At 36.1% G+C, this 16,852-nt stretch overlaps 1 protein-coding gene across 1 annotated transcript; it reads right to left on the bottom strand.

Moving 5' to 3' along the window:
* Positions 1-3,008: 3,008 nt before the first annotated feature.
* On the bottom strand, positions 3,009-4,160 carry LOC101958150 (olfactory receptor 10T2). Its single transcript, XM_005339430.3, has one exon. The coding sequence runs from the start codon at positions 4,158-4,160 to the stop codon at positions 3,216-3,218; it is 945 nt and encodes a 314-aa protein (XP_005339487.2). The 3' UTR covers positions 3,009-3,215.
* Between the last annotated feature and the right edge of the window lie 12,692 nt (positions 4,161-16,852).

Genomic DNA, 16,852 nt, shown 5'->3' with positions numbered 1-16,852 from the left:
TGAATTCAATCCCTGGAACCCCCCCCAATAAATTAATAAACCCCAATGGTATGTATAAGTTTAATATACTAAGGGAAAAATCAGTTCAAATATGTTAAGCCAAACCACAATTGACTAAACCCCACTTGCTCATAAGAGTGGGATTAATTCTGATTTATTTAATCTACAAAGTCCTTAATGAGATTATGCTTTCTGCCTTATCTTTATCAATTTTTTTTTCTGTCACCCTGTAGGTCTATTTTTAGGCACATAGGACACAATTTACTCACTGAAGCTGTGTATTCTTGTGTGTGTGTGTGTGTGTGTGTGTGTGTGTGTGTGTGTTCTTTCTGGATATCCATGACAGTAGTGTGTGTTTTGGCGTACATGAAATTTATTCTTATTTCTCTAAGCCTATGCACTTTTCCAAGACACTTTTTGCTACTCTTTCCCTTTTTAATTTTACTTATCTTTCCAGATTTCATGTAAACATTATTTACTCTAGGAAATATTTCTTGATTTCTCCAAAATTTGGTTAGGACATTAATTTATATATCTATATCTATATCTATATCTATATCTATCTATAGAGAGATAGATAGATATAGATATCTCCAATGTCTCTCAATTAACTTTTTATCATACTGTATTGTAATTGTCTTTTCTACACTGCATTTCACCTCTCTCTGTGCCAGTGAGTGACAAATGCTAAATAATTATCTGTTAGGTAAATGCATTTAAGTCTAAAACACATTCTGGATTGATAATATAAAATATCTTTAATCAACATTTAGTTAAATGAATATTAACATGACCCCTGGAGATCCAGAAGAAAAACTTTTGTGGTCATTTATAACTAAAATAAATTAGAAGACTTCAGATGGTCCAAATTTCATCATCATTTGTAATTCTAAAAAAAATTTTGAAACCCAAATATATACGAGGTCTAGTCTTTGCTGCTATTGCCGTCTCCATCATGGTCATTCCAAAGTGTCAATTCAGTGCAAGTTCATGCCAGTCTGTAAAGAGAGTAGAAATCCAGTGGACCCTTTCTAATGTGCAGCAAGTAGAGAAGTATGTGTGCCCATGTACAAATCAGAGGGAAATACCTTCCATAGATGTAAATGTATGTGTTGAGTAGATGGGGTTGGGAAAGGTGGTGTTCTGGAGATTTTGAGACCACAGAGAATGAAACTGAAGGAGACCTCTAACTCCCAAACACCTCTCACCTGTAGGTGGAGTCCACTTCATCTCAACAAATATAGCTTAAACCTGGAACAAAATAATATTTAAAATATATGTACATGACTCAGCACCTTAATGAAATATGTTTTGAGGGTGTTCTGGACACTATTCTGATGAATATGTTAGCAACCTAACTTTATCCTAGTGACACTTGTTGCCAAACCATTGGGTATAAACTTTAAAAAATAGAACTCCGCATATTAAAAGAAAATCACTGTTGGCAGAAAGCAAAATTCAACTCAGCTTTCTGTCACTTTTTTTTGGGGGGGGGGAGGAGTTCCTATTCTTCTAATCCTAGTTTTTCTTTCTCTTTTCATCTCTTTGTATTTGTTCTCTCATCTCTTCTTTTAGCCTCTCGGTATTATAGCATATTATAACATATAACAATAATATTATCTGCAGGTCCTCTAGGTTTGAGAAACCTATTAGGATCTATCTTTAAATTTGTCCAATGCTCATTATGTTTCAAAACAAGGTGCTAGATACTTTTAGGTATTTCCTCATTTAATCATTAAAACAAACACATTTTAATCACTTCCAATTTATGGTGTTTAAGCTGTTGGTTTATGCTTACACAGCAAGTATGTGAGAAAACTTACTGGTGTTGATGTAAGGTTATAATTCTCTTGAAGAAGATTAATTGAACTGCTTGTCACTAAAGTAAAAGATTGAGGAGTAAATACTTATATTAGTGCCATCTAATTCTGATTTATCAACACACATTTTAACAAAAGCCACCCTATATTCAGGCAAAAGCATATGATGCACTTGAATAGGTAACTGTCCTGAATTATTTATGAATCAACTATTATGCAAATTATTAAAGTAAGTACAGAAAGTATAGTGAAGAGAGAAGTCCCTTCATGTCTCTGTGTAAAAATAACTCCTAGCAGCAGCATGAAATTGCTTTATATCCATTAATCTATGTAGTTCTTGTAATGACCCATGAGGAGGTGTTAAAAGTCCATGTTCCATAAAACATAACTGAAAATAAGAGTGCTTAAATCTTGCCCAAAGCACTTAACTAGGAACTGTTCTGAATCAACAGTCAAACCCAGCTCTTTCTCTTTTTTTTTTTTAAGTTTATACTTTAATTGTACATTATCTTGTGTTATTGGCTGTTCTTCACAAATTTCACCACTGGGTTCAGAAACTTTGACATCAGTCAACATGTTGTCTCTTTCTTTTGAATCTCCCACAGTGCCCAACTGTAGTTCATGTTCAAAGAATAGTATTGACTAAAAGATCATGAACATGTTACGCACTCACCCCCTGACACACTGCAGTAGAGATAAGAAGGAGAGAAACTCAACTGGGTGCTCAGTGAGTAGGCTTAAATCATTCAGATACTTTTTATTGATTAACAAGGTAAACAATAAACACAGCTAGACATAATTTTACTTATGGGATTTCTCTGCCTCAAAATAAAAATATTCAATGGTGATATAAATGTCTCCCTTCACCATTTTAGTTAAAATCACCTCTTGCAACTTTGAAGTCTGTTTTTTACTCTACCTTTAACCTCTTAAAATTTTAATATCCCCACCTCTTTTTTTTTCCCAAAGCAAATTCATGTTCTTTTTTTGCTTAGAAATAATTTATTGTAAGTAATCCAAAAACAGAAAATGTTGTCTATTCTCTGTTGTTTGTTTCGGTCTCACCATTGGGAACATTCACAAAGACATAACGCAGCATTGGCAGTGTTGATCCTAGAAAACTGACATTTCAGTGCTTGGAAACAGCGTGACTTCACTCTTTGAGAGTTTCCATGTTCACATGACATCTGGAGACTGACTGGTATAACGTCCACACCAGGGACAGTTAACCAGGAAGAAGAAATCTCCAATGAAAAAGAATCGAGATGATCTGAGTCCTTATATTTCCCCTTTTGGGACAAAGAGTCCTAGAACAAAAAAAAGAAAAAAAGAGAAAAAAGGACAGGTATCCCCAGGACACTTGGGTGGACATGGTTTCCTGAAGCATCAGCCCCTTCACACAGCTTTGGGAAATGAGTATCTGCTCAGAACCTTTCTCAGGGCCGTCTTCACTTCCTTATTTCTCAGTGTGTAGACGACAGGGTTGAGCAGTGGGGTGATGACGGTATAAGTCACTGCCACCAGCGAGTCCTTGTCTGAGGAGTACAGGGAGGTGGGCCTCAGGTAGATAAAGGACGCGCAGCCGTAGTGGATGACCACCACCGTGAGGTGAGAGGCGCAGGTGGCGAAGGCTTTGCGCTGCCCCTCCACCGAGGAGATCCTGAGGATGGTGGAGACGATGAAGACGTAGGAGACGAAGATCAAGACGAAGGGGACCAGCAGCACCAGGATGCTGAGCAAGAAGATGGCCATCTCCTTCAGGTTGGTGTCTGTGCAGCCCAGTTTTAGGACGGGGAAGATGTCACAGAAGAAGTGGTCGATCCGATTGGAGGCACAGAAGGGCACGCTGAACACCAGGAGGTTGACCACCACCGAGATCAGGAAACCGCAAAGGCTGGAGGCCAGCACCAGCTGCACGCAGGTGGCCCGGCTCACGATGAGGGTGTAGTTGAGAGGGTTGCAGATGGCGACGTAGCGGTCGTAGCCCATCACGGCAATGAGGAAACAGTTGGTGCAAGCCAAGCCCACAAAGAAATAGAGCTGGGCGGCACAGCCCGCGAAGGAAATACTGGGAACGGTGGCCAGCAGGTTGCTTAGCATTTTAGGCACGATGACCAAGGTGTAGCAGGTTTCAGAGCAGGAAAGGACAAAGAGGAAGAAATACATGGCCGTGTGCAAAGTCCTGTCCAGGCGAATGACGGTCATGATGGTGGCATTGGCCATCAGAGTGCTCAGGTAGACTATTAAGAAGATAAAGAAAAGCAAGATCTGCAGGTCCCCCAGGTTGGAGAAGCCTATCAGGATGAACTCCGTGATCACGCTGTGGTTCTGTCTCTTCATCAGTCAATGGAGATCAGATTCAGACCGACCCCTGACATTAAGGACAGAGAGAATTTGACAAAAGTGAAATGCCCTCAAAGAAACCAGGTCTGCATGTCTGTGTCAGGCTGATAATATGAATCTGAAATAATGAGTCAATCACATTAAAAACATGGTGGGAGGAATCAGGAGACATGGGTAGCAACACATATAACACCCCCATATTTGAACACTGGAAGAGATCTTTTTTAAAAAAAAATTTTATATTGCTTCTGTTATTTATGTTCATAGGTCCATGGAAGGTTCATACCATTAAAATTGTCCACATTGTTAAACCAAGAAATGGTTTAGAGCTCATCTTATTCAATTCTGACATTTTATAGATCAATAAATTGAGGCTCAAAGAGATTAAAGACTTGCCTAACCCACTTGAATGAAGCAGTGGTTTGACATCGTTTCTCTCCAAAGTCTTCTTATTAAAATTTGATTCAGAAAACTAAAGCAAAAACAAGTGAAAATCGACATAAACTCTACCTCATATGCTTGACTGAAACTTATTATTTAGGTGGGATTAATTACTTTCATTTATTCAAAAGTGTTCAGTTCTTTTTACACCTGGTCAATTGTGAAGTCTCTGAAATGGCTCAGGCATTAATTAGGATTTCTCTCGTCATGAGTGCATGGGGACCTGGCACTAAGAACCAACTTAAAAAAACAATATTGATCAGATTACAGTATTGTATTTTGAGTACATACAAGTATGTATCAGTGAATCCCACTATTATGTATAACTATAATGTATCAATAAAAGTATGGAAAAGAGCATTAACTATAAAATATATCTGCTTCAATCTCAATTTACCTTCAGAATATTTTGACGATTGCACTGAGACCTCTACTTTGCTGGCCTCTCTCTCAACTTCAATACTCTCATAATGTTCTCAGAATGATCCTTACCATTATTTCTGGGGAGATCCATAGCTTGGTCTGAAGATCACATAATGCTAAAATTACCAGGGTTAAGCCAGACATGATGGGGCTCTTGGTTCAATCCCCAATACAAATATAAAAATAAATAAGTAAATGAAATTACTAGGGTTAAGTAATCAGACTATATTTTACATGGAAAAAAAGAAAAAGATCAGGAATCTCCAACCTAAACTTTCACCCAATTCTGGGAAACTTTTCTACAGCAATCTAGAAAGGATTGTTGAGTCTCCATAGTCATATTCAAGTAATAAGAAACTCATTACTTTACCAAATAGGATGCTCACTTAGCTAGAACCTCCCTACTCTGAGATGCATTCTGAAACCTCCTTACCCTTTCTTGGAATCTCCACCCATTGTCCTTGATTTGTCCTCTGCACATGCTCACAAGAAGTAACTCCTTTCTATAAATGACAGCTCTTTAATTGTTGCAGTGAATCATCATATCCCTGGATGGGTCATATTTTCCTCCTAATGTTATTAGTTATTTCAAATATTAGCCAAGGCATCATTTCAGGAAACTTCTCTCTCTTGGATACCACCTTAGGTGTTGTAGTCCTGAGTGTGGGTCATGCAACTGTCCCTCAGTTGTAGACAAGCCATGCAAGTAACTTCTACTGCTCTCCTTCTATACATAGCATTAGAATTATCTTCCCACTCTTCTTTATCTCTCACAATTAATGGTCATCTCTCCTACAAAACCCCAGCTTGCTACTTCGCTCTTGGCTTCTTGAATAGCCCCTAAATTACTTTTATTCCTGTTTCCTTTTCTTGGCTATCGGTTGGTTCTGGGATCTTTTTGTTTGATTAGCAGCATGGGGAGGTTAGGGAGGATGCATACCCTGGAGTCAGACTGCCTAGGTTGTGACTATGGCTTTGCTTCTTTATGATCTTAGGGAATTCAAGTCCTGAATTTGTGCCTCATTTTCATGTCTGAAAGGGCAGTAAATAATAACATAAACTGAAAAGCTTTTTGAGTATCAAACACACATACCCACCATGAAGTTCCTGAATGGTAGTAAGCATTCAATAAGTGTGAACAGTTAGTATCCCGTCTAAACCCCTCATGTGTTACATATGAGGAAATTGAAACCCAGACCAGTGAACCATGAAGATTTAGGTTACTTAATTTACTTAATAGCAGAGGTGAATCTATATCCCAAATGTCCTAAAGTCTCCCTTTCAGGACTTGGTGGTCTGAATGACCCAGGTTTCATTTTTAATATTTCCTTTGCACTTTATTACGTTCACCAGCAATTTAGGGAGCAGATCAGTGTTTTCTTTACTCAGTGTGAACCTCTTGAAGGCTCCCTGCTCCTTCCTTCTGTTGACTCCTATTTCCTACTCTTCCACCTTTAATTCATTATACATTTTTCTTCCTAAGCTACATAGCTGCTCTTCTATTCAGGAAGTTCTCCTAGATTAGATCTGTTTTAGGGGGTTTTGCTGTTTTACAATCTCTCAATCCTTTTCCAACTTTTCTTTCTTTCTCATCCTTACATGGTCAGTTTTTCTTCCCCCTGGGCTCTTGCCACGTGCTCTCTGCCCCTATTTTTTACTCTAGATCCGGATGCTATGACCCACCTTAACTTGCATGGTTTCTTCCAGTTCTTCTGCCTCTGAATCTCTCTTTGGTATCCAAAGTGTCTTTAGAGAGGACCAATAGATGATGTTACTAACAAGAAAGAGCGATCACATAACTTTAACACAAAGGAGACACCTTACGTTCACAGGCAGTCTTAGCTCAATCCCAGGTTCTTTTCTTTTGAATCCAATCAAAATCTAGAGAGGAGGGAGAAATAAGCAAAATTACAAAGTAATAATTTTCTCAGGTGATATTAGAGAAAGTTCAGGCACTTGAGCCTTAGAAGATGAAAGATAACTCTGCCTAGTTGCTGGGATGTGACTAACTGGACACCCCTTCTCTTAGCAGATGTGTCCCTGTGGCATACATTCTGGCAAAATCCCTCAGCTTTATAATAGCTGGGGCACTCAGGGGATTGAGGCTTTGGAAGGAGATCCTTCTTTGAAGTCTAGGAACTAAAAAATGTCTGTTCAACCCCATTGAAATTAAAAAAAAAACATGCATTATCTGTTTATTTGATCTGTGTAAGATAGATAACTATGAATGTTACGATTTTTTGGCATGGATTATTAATTTTAAATCAAGGTTATTCTGGCTAAAATGAACTATATTACTTCCTCAATTAGAAAGAAAGACAAAAAAAATTAGCTATAGATCCTGCATATAGATGGAATATTTTGAGGGATTAAATAAATGACATCCTTGTCAAATTACCTAGGTTTTAGTTCATTTAGATATTTTTTTCTTTAACTTTCCTGTTTTATATATTTTATGTATTTAAGTCATGCTTGCATTCACTAATGTTTCCTATATTCATCTACTTTTCTGATGTTTAGAGAGAGAAATAGTTGGAAAATTACAAAATGCGAAGAAGGCTAAGGTAGGCCCAGGCACAGGTCACAACAGTGTCACCAGGAAGGAGCCCAGTTCCCCTAATAAACATTAAAACAGGAGAGTCACCCCCTCAAATTCCCCATAGAACTGCCCCTTTCTGAGAAATAAAGGTTCTTAACAGAGAGATGCCTGATGTCACGACCTAGCACGGTCTCATCAATCCAGTGTTAATTTGATTTCTAAAGAGGAAGAGACAGACATTCAGGAGTAAGAATCCTTTAACTCAATGAGTCATTTTAGAAAGCAGAGGACTGAAGGACTGTAACAGCAAGCTGTCCTTTCTACCCATTTCTGATGTCACAGCTTTAATATTAATAGCAGCTTGTAGAACACTGATTCAGCAGCCATCCCAATCCATCCATTAGCTCATATCCTCTGCCCCCGATGACCTTATCAGGTCAGTGTTATTCGTGGAAATCAAGGAGAGTACAGTAGTCCTGCGTAGCAGAGGAGACTGAAATCAGAGGTTTGAGGAGGCTGAAGCAACAATAATTTACTGAGTAAAATGCCAGAGAGGAGAGCTGATTTAGACTCAAAGAAACATTCATGAAGATGCTTTTACATGATCCACTGAGTGTTAAGATGTCTAGGTACAAGACGGTACCCAGGGAGACTGCAGAGAACAACTAGAAGGCTCTTCACACCCCCAATCCTAGAACTCTCATAGCAGAGGGAGATGTCTGAGTTTCAACTAGCCAGGATGGAAAAATGTCACAGAACACCCGAGACAGTCAGCAGAGATCTCAAAAATTCACACCTAAGTAATACAGATTCACAAGAGCTCCGAAAAGCCATCCTTAAACTGCCCTAACAAAGCTTAAGACCTCCAGTCTTCCTGCAAAACAAACAAACAAACAAACAAACAAACAAAAATTGCTGCTGCTGTACCAAAAAATATAAATAAAGTAAAAAATCACATGCTGAGTGAAAGAATTTAGATAAGAAATTATAGGTACTATATTATTCCATTTATATACATCTTATAGGCAGAGGAAAACAGTTAACAAATACCCTAGACATTTCAGGAAAAAAGAGAAAGTTTTCTTTGCCAAGAAAAATGTTTAGAATTTGATATTTAGTGACACCATCGCTCAAAAATAAAGGTGTAAAATTTCAGGGGTTATAAGATCTCTTTCAGACACATAAAAGCTGAGAAAATTTTTGCTAATCATAATTCACTAAAGTAATATAAAAAGAAGTTATTTAAGTGTAATAAAATAATTGAAGGTAAAAATCTCCTTGAAGTGATGCAAAATTCTGGAAATAATAAACATTTTAAAAATAACTAACATATTTGATTATCATGAAGATATTTTTCAAACATAATGCTTTTTAAAAAAAATACTAGCTTTGAAACTTCAAAAACTTTATACAACACCTTCAAAACCATTATTCTGCTGAAGAAAGAAAAAAAAAGTAAAAACCTAAGGTAAGCCAAAATATATGAGGAAGTAAGCTATGTTTACCAAATGAAAGACACAAAATTATTAATATGTTCATTATTAAACACATTAAAATACAAATCCCAGCATGTTTTTCTCTAGAAATTGACAAATTGACTGTAAGATTTGAATAGACTTTCAAAGCTCATAGAATAAACAAAACAATTTAGAAATAGATGAAAACTTTCAAAATACATTAGTATGACAGATTTCAAGACATACTGTTGGGGGCTGGGGATGTGGCTCAAGCGGTAGCACGCTCTCCTGGCATGCGTGCGGCCCGGGTTCGATCCTCAGCACCACATACAAACAAAGATGTTGTGTCCGCCAAAAACTAAAAAATAAATAAATAAATAAATAAATTATCTCTCTCTCTCTAAAAAAAAAAAAAAGACATACTGTTGAATGATGTTGACTTCCTGACATTTGCATGAAGAAAGACAGGAGACCAATGAATCTATGCAATAAAAAACAGAACCATATGTGTATGGTTAATTGTTTTCTAAAGGCAGCCAAGGTATTTTAGTGAGAAAAGTATAGTTCTATTCTTTTAATGTATAGTGATGGTAACATTAGATACATATATGAAAAAAAAATGTAAATAAAAAAGAAGGGAACCATTCCAAGCTCATTCTGTAAAGTTAGTGTCACCATAATTGTAAAACCTGACAAAAACACATCAAGGAAATAAAACTTCAGACCAATAACCTTGATGAACATAGATGCAAAAATTATTAATAAAATACTAGTAAATCACATACAAAAACATATTAAAAAGATTCTGCACTGTGATCAAGTGGGTTTCATTCCAGAAATGCAAGGTTGATTTAACATATGGAAATCAGTAAATGCAGTTCACCACATTAATAGACTTAAAGAAAAGAATCACATCATTATGTTAATAGATACAGAAAAAGTGTTTGACAAAATTCATCATCCATTTATGTTCCAAACACTAGAGAAACTAGGGATGGTAGGAACATACCTTAACATTGTAAAAGTTATATATATGTTAAACCTATGGCCAACATCATTCTAAACGGAGAAAAATTGAAAGGATTTGCTCTAAAAACTGAAACAAGACGTAGATGCCCTCTTTCAAAACTGCCATTCAACATAGTCCTTGAAGTCCTCCCGCTAAGGCCAGAGCAATGAGACAAAAGAAAGAAATTAAAGGGACATAAGTAGGAAAAGAAGAGCTACCCCTCTTTGCTGATGATATGCTTCTGTATTTAGAAGATCTCAAAAACTCCACAGAAAGCTTCTAGAGTTCCTGAACAAATTAGAAAATGTAGCAGGCTATAAAATTAACATCCATAAATCAATTGTGTTCCTATGCACCAATAATGAATCCAGTGAAAGAGAAAATAGGAAAACTATGCCATCCCAATAGCCTCAAAAAGAAAAAAATACTTGGGAATCCATCTCACGTAACAGGTGAAATCTTGTACAATGAAATCTGCAGAACACTAAAAAAATATATTGATGAAGACCTTAGAAGATGGAAAGATCTCCCTTGTGCTTAGATAGGCAGATTAGATATTGTCAAAACAGACATCCTACTAAAAGTGAGATGCAGATTTAATTCAATTCCTAGTAAAATTCCGATGACATTCTTTAGAGAAATAGAAGAAACTGTCATAAAGTTCATTTGGAAAAACAAGAGGCCCGGAGCAAGAAAAGTGAAGCAGAAGTCATCCTAATACCATAACTTAAATTATACCACAGAGCTATCATAACAAAAACAGCATGACATGGAGTAAAATGAGACATGAAGACCAATGGAACAGAAGACACAGAGAAAAACCCACATGAATATAGTTATCTCATACTAGACAAAGGCACCATGAACACACATTGGAGAAAAGATAGCCTCTTTGGGATACTGGGAAAACTGGAAATCTATATGTAGCAGAATGAAATTGAATCCCTATCTCTCACCCTGCACAAAACTCAAAGTAGATCAATGACCTAGGCATTAGACCAGAGACCCTGTGCCTACTAGAAGAAAAGGTAGGCCCCACTCTCCATCATGTTGGCTTAGGAAACAACTGCCTCAACAAAACCCCTAAGGCACAAGAAGTAACATCAAGAATCAATAAGTGGGATGGCATCAAACTACTAAATACCTTCTTCACAGGACGTGAAACAATCAAGAACGTGAAGAATGAGAGGAAATGTTTGTCACTTGGGCTAATCTCCAGGATATATAAAGAACTCATCAACATCAAAAAATAACCCAGTAAATAAGTGGGAAAAAAAAAAAAGAACTGAACAGACACTTCACAGAAGAAGAAATACAAACGGTCAACAAATATATGAAAAAAAAATGTTCACCTTCTCTAGCAATTAGACAAATGCAAATCGAAGGACAGTGGAATTCCACCTCACTCCAGTCAGAATGGCAATTATCAAAATACAACAAATAACAAATACTGGTAAGATTGTCAGGAAAAAGGGTACACTCATACATTGCTGTTGGGACTGCAAATTTCCATTCTGGAAAACAGTATGGCGATTCCTCAGAAAACTTGGAATGGAGCCACAATTCAACCCAATTATCCAACTCCTTGGTATATACCCAAAGAACTTAAAGACAGCATACTATAGTGGCACGGCTACATCAATGTTTATAGCAGCTCAATTTTCAATATCTATGCTATGAAACCAACTTAGGTATCCTTCAATAGATGATTGGATAAAGACAATATTGTATCTATAGACAGTGGAATATTGCTCAGCCATAAAGAAGAGTGAAAATATGGTATTTGCTGGTAAATGGATGCCATTGGAGAATATCATGCTAAATGAAATAAGCCAGTCCCAAAAAACTAAATGTTCTAACACGTGGAAACTAACACACAATAAGGGTCATGGAGGGAAGAATAGAAGTTCATTGGATTACACAAAGTGAAATGAAGGGAAAGAAGAGTGGCATGGGAATAGGAAGGACAATAGAATGAATCAGACATAACTTTCCTATGTTCCTATATGAATACACAACCAGTGAAACTCCACATCATGGACAACCACAAAACTGGGATGCCAATTAGAATAAGTTATATTCCATGCATGTATAATATGTGATAATATACTTTGATGTTATGTTTATCTAAAAAACAATTAAACAAAAGAAAAAAATATATAAATCTTGACTCAGATTTCACCATATACACAATTACACATTGTATACACACATGATTTAAAATGGTCAAAATATACAAATTTTAAGGAAAACATAAGAGAAAAATTTTTGCAACTTGGAATAGACAAAAATATATTAGGTAGGACATAGAAAACACAGACCAGAAAAAAAGAATATTAGGCAAATTGAATGGTTGAACAATTAAAAACTTCTGCTAAAATTAGGCAATGTTGATAGATAATTACATAACTATATACTAAAAAATTAAATGAAAACAGCAACAACACAAAAATGTGCATTTCTAAAGTGTATATGTTATGACTTGCAAATTATAAATCAATAAAACAATCATAAAAGGATGGTTAATCAGATGAAAATGTAATCTACACAATGAGAACATATTTACAAAATATATTTCTTATAAAGGATTTGTATCAGAATATAAAAATACCTACTACAAAAATAAAGGTAAACCACTTAATTAAAACAAGGTTAAAAATTTGAACACGATGCACAATTCAAGATGTATACGTATAGCCAATACAAATATGAAATAATGCTGAACATACTTTGTCTTCAAGGAAATACATGATAAATCTATAATGAAATCTAGTGGCACATATAATTATTCAAAAAGACTGATTCCTGAAAGAGTTGGTTAGGATTTGAAACCAGTGAAATTCTCATAGCATTATTCTTGAGAATGATGTTTGATACGACTTCTTTTCAAAAGTTTAGCGTTCTTGTATAACTAAATTTAAATCTTAGCACAGCCCTTCTGTCCTTAGGTGTTTACAAAGATAACATGCAGCCTACACAGTGATTTAGAAACTAATGTTCATAACAGTTTTATTATTCCTAGCTTTCAATTGGAAATGATCCAAATATTCTTCAATAGCTCGACAGAAGAATAAATATTAGCATATTTATAAAATGGAATAAAATGAATCCAAGCAATGAATGAACATATAAATGTCCCAACAGGAGTGAATGTCAAAGATATAATAAAACAAAAGTGAGTATGCTATATGAATCTATGTATATAAAAGTCTGAAAAAAAATTTAAGAATTACACCAAACCAATTCGGGTTTTTCTGGGGTCAGAGATGGGGAGGATTGGAGAAAAGAATAGGAAGGCATTCAGCAACGTTATGTGACTCAGTTAGTGTAGGTGATACTTGGATGTGAGAATTTGTCAAAACTGGCCAGCTATACATTTCAATTGTGAATGTTGTACAGTGTGTAATTAAAATATTCATTTAAATAATAAAATCATAAAATATCATTTTAAATGCAAAAGAGTCTTCTAATAGAAACAAAAGATGAAATTTATACCTTTTAAAATCCAAGACCAAATACAGCATTAGAACTAATTAACCTTGCAAATCTATAAAGAAAAATGGAAAACAAGAAAAGACAAATCCAATGAGAATTTCTGAGGGCAAAAAGATAAATTTGTGATCAAGCATATTTTGAATTTTTGCAAACCCTAAAGTTGAGAGCCACTGTGCCAATGTTCCAGTCTCCTGGCTTAAAATTCAATGAGTATTTTCTACTTGGTCAGCTACTTTACAGGCTTCCTGTGGTGGACTCTCCACAAAATCCCTGACAGATGGACTCAACTTCCTTTGCATATATGGACTATTGATACTCATGGCTCCTTGTCCCCAGGCTCTTCACCTAAACCCACCACCTTTGAGAAACTGGTGACATTATTTTTCCAAAATAAGCCTGACTTCTAATTAACCCCAAGACAATGTCTCCAGGGCAGTGGAACTAGCCTCAGGAGCCCAGTGATCACAGTACATGCCTCTAATGACACTTGCTGGTCAATAGCTCTGAACATAGTGACTTATCTGGAGGAGCCCAGAGTCCCGATGGATGGAGGAGCCTCACCCCCGAGATGCACCTGAGAGCCTCTGTCCTAGGGCAGATTCTCTCTCTTCTGCTCTTCTCTCAGTCTATATTCCGTGACTTAAATTTTACTTTCCAGAGCATCCCTGATGCTGAATAGTGGCATGTCTTTGAATTGGGAAGAAAAAGAGCAATGTGGATCCCTGCCGGGCAGTTGGAACACTGGAGGGACTTTGTGAGGCCTGGACACGAGTGATGGGTTGGACATGAGAACACTTTTCCTCTGCCCCTTAAAGGAATTTGTGGTGAGTGACAGGGATGAAAAGGAAAATCCGTGCCCACTTTTCATCCTAAGTACCAAGAATGATTGGGAATGGGCTGTGCATTTCTGTGATTTTTTTTCTAGATGATTGTACTGGACCATTTTGCTCCCAACTAGATTTCCTTCATCCCTTTCCTCTTCTATCCTTTCTTTTTTTCTCTTCAACGAGTTGAATCATGGATTAAAGGGAACAGATACCTTGACTCTCTCTCTCTCTTTCACTTTTCTCTGCTGTCTACTCACTGATGTATGTGTTCAGCTATAATTTAAATATGACACTTCAACTCCATTTTAGTTAAGCAATCTGGAGAAATTAAAATTTTTCATGTGAATTTTAAAAGACAAAACTTGTATTTCATTACTCCTTGAGGCTATCTGAATGATTTATTTTGGTTAATTACTTGGTGGTTTCCCTAACAAAAATGTTAGAATTTCTAAAACTTTTCACACGTGAAAGCTCTGTAGATGACTCCTTTTTTGAAGACACACAGCACCCTTAGGTATTGAGTTTTTATTTAAATCCAGATTATATAGAATCACAATGGAACATCTGAGGAGTAGGAAATACGGACATGGAATTATCATCTGCAAGGATAGAAGCCTGAATTCTATACACATGTTCTAGAACATCATAATAAGAGGAATTATAAGAGCATCTAAACAGAGAACCTTTGAATGTCTGAATCAAAAAATCTCAAGGGTCTTGTATACTTACCTACTACCCTATGTCAAAATATATCTGAAAACTAGTATTCATGGACCCTCTGCTTTGTACCTTCCATTAATCTAACATTTTATTTCAGTTCTTGCTTCTCTTGTTCACTTTAGCTTTGAAACGAGGAGATTGAATATCTACATTAAGTGCTTTTTCCTGAGTCTCACAAAAAGTAAACTAAAAATCTGGATATTCTCATTCTACATTGAGGAATTTTTTTCATATTGAGTGTATAACCTGTTGGTGTGTGGCTGGAAGAGAACTCTAACTTTTATTCTTGTTATTCTATCTTTCTATCATAGTACTGATGATAAAATACTATGTGTGGTCCCTGAGGTCACCTTGAGGGAATGGGGCTGACTTCTCAGATGAACTGAGTGACAAATAATCAAACCTGATTTTCTTTGGTATTGGTAGATACAGGTACTCTTTCAGAACCAGAGAATTTCAGCTTTTGCACTCTACTTATTTACATCATATTCAACAAAGAATACAGTGGGCATTAGAAGCGAATTAGTGCTAAGGAGATCAGAGCAAAGTCTTCTGGGACAGCAGTGAGCCAAGAATAGAAAGGATCCTAAGTTTAAGTTTTCCTCAATGTTTTGAGGAAATCAATTGAACAGAAATCCATTGACCTAGGGGGTGAGTGTTATATGGGGAACCTTTTGGTTTTCTTGGTGTAGAAAATGTGTAACTAGTACACACACACAAAACACACACTCATCTCACTCATTCCCTGACTCTTTTTCTCTCATAAACATGCTTATGTTGGAGTTATAAATTTTATAGACCTTTTAAGACCTTTTAAAATTAATATATAATACTAATAATGATAGGTGTTAATACTAATAGTAGTAGATGGGAAATAGTAAATTATAATAGTAACTAATAAATTACTATTATGATGATGTGTCTTTTCCTTACAAATAGCCTTCCAACTGGAGCCACTTATTCTATGGTATATTTAGCATCAATTCTTCATAGAGTTCATAACTATGTTTAGAACTGGGTTGTAGTAAGAAAGAAAAAATATATTATCTCTAAATTCTAGGAAGAGATGCAACAAGTTTCAGAAATGTTCATAATTTAACTTAGGGTCTAGAAAGCAAAGTATTGCTATTAGTTAAAACAAAAATTCTGATAGAAGATGACAAAACTCCTCAGCTCCAAATGATGTAAAGGCCTCGGAGGCAAATAAAAGAAGACTGTATCCAGCTAATATACAGTGGATGATTTTTAAATTTAGAGAAAACTTTCCTATTATTAGGTCAGGCAGTTGGAAAAAATATCTCATCTAAGGTCTAAAAATTACTTTAGAAATAATTCTACCTAGCACTTTGCAAACTGGTTTCTGTAGCAAAATGTTCAAAAGGATTTTTGTTGGCCTACCCCTACATAAAAGCTGGTGACTTCTAGCTGAGACGCAGGACCTGTCAAATGGCAATGGTCATAGTCTTTTTGACATTCTGCAGCAAGAACTGGAGCCACTTCTGAAAAACTCTATTTCTATAAGTTTCTCTGTGGAAACTCAGAATGGAAAAACTACCATGTGCAGAAAAATCTCACAAACATAGAGTCTCTCTCCACGACCTGGTGACTTATGTATCCTGGATAAGAAAAACAATTGCCTTTAATATTATCTTCTGACTCTTTAATGTTTTCTTTGATTTGATGTATGAGTTTCTGGAAATTCCAGCAGTGTCCCATATTGGCTTCTCATTAGTCTACTGGAAATAAAGCTAATTTCTTTTCTCTTATTGTTTTGCAGA

The sequence above is a fragment of the Ictidomys tridecemlineatus genome, chromosome 11 (assembly GCF_052094955.1).
Source record: "Ictidomys tridecemlineatus isolate mIctTri1 chromosome 11, mIctTri1.hap1, whole genome shotgun sequence".
NCBI lineage: Eukaryota > Metazoa > Chordata > Mammalia > Rodentia > Sciuridae > Ictidomys > Ictidomys tridecemlineatus.
Note: the sequence above shows the minus strand (reverse complement) of the source record. Positions and strands in the feature narration are given on the sequence as shown.

Coding starts and splice junctions, on each gene's coding strand:
- LOC101958150 (XM_005339430.3), bottom strand. CDS start 4,160: ATGAAGAGACAGAACCACAGCGTGATCACGGAGTTCATCCTGATAGGC.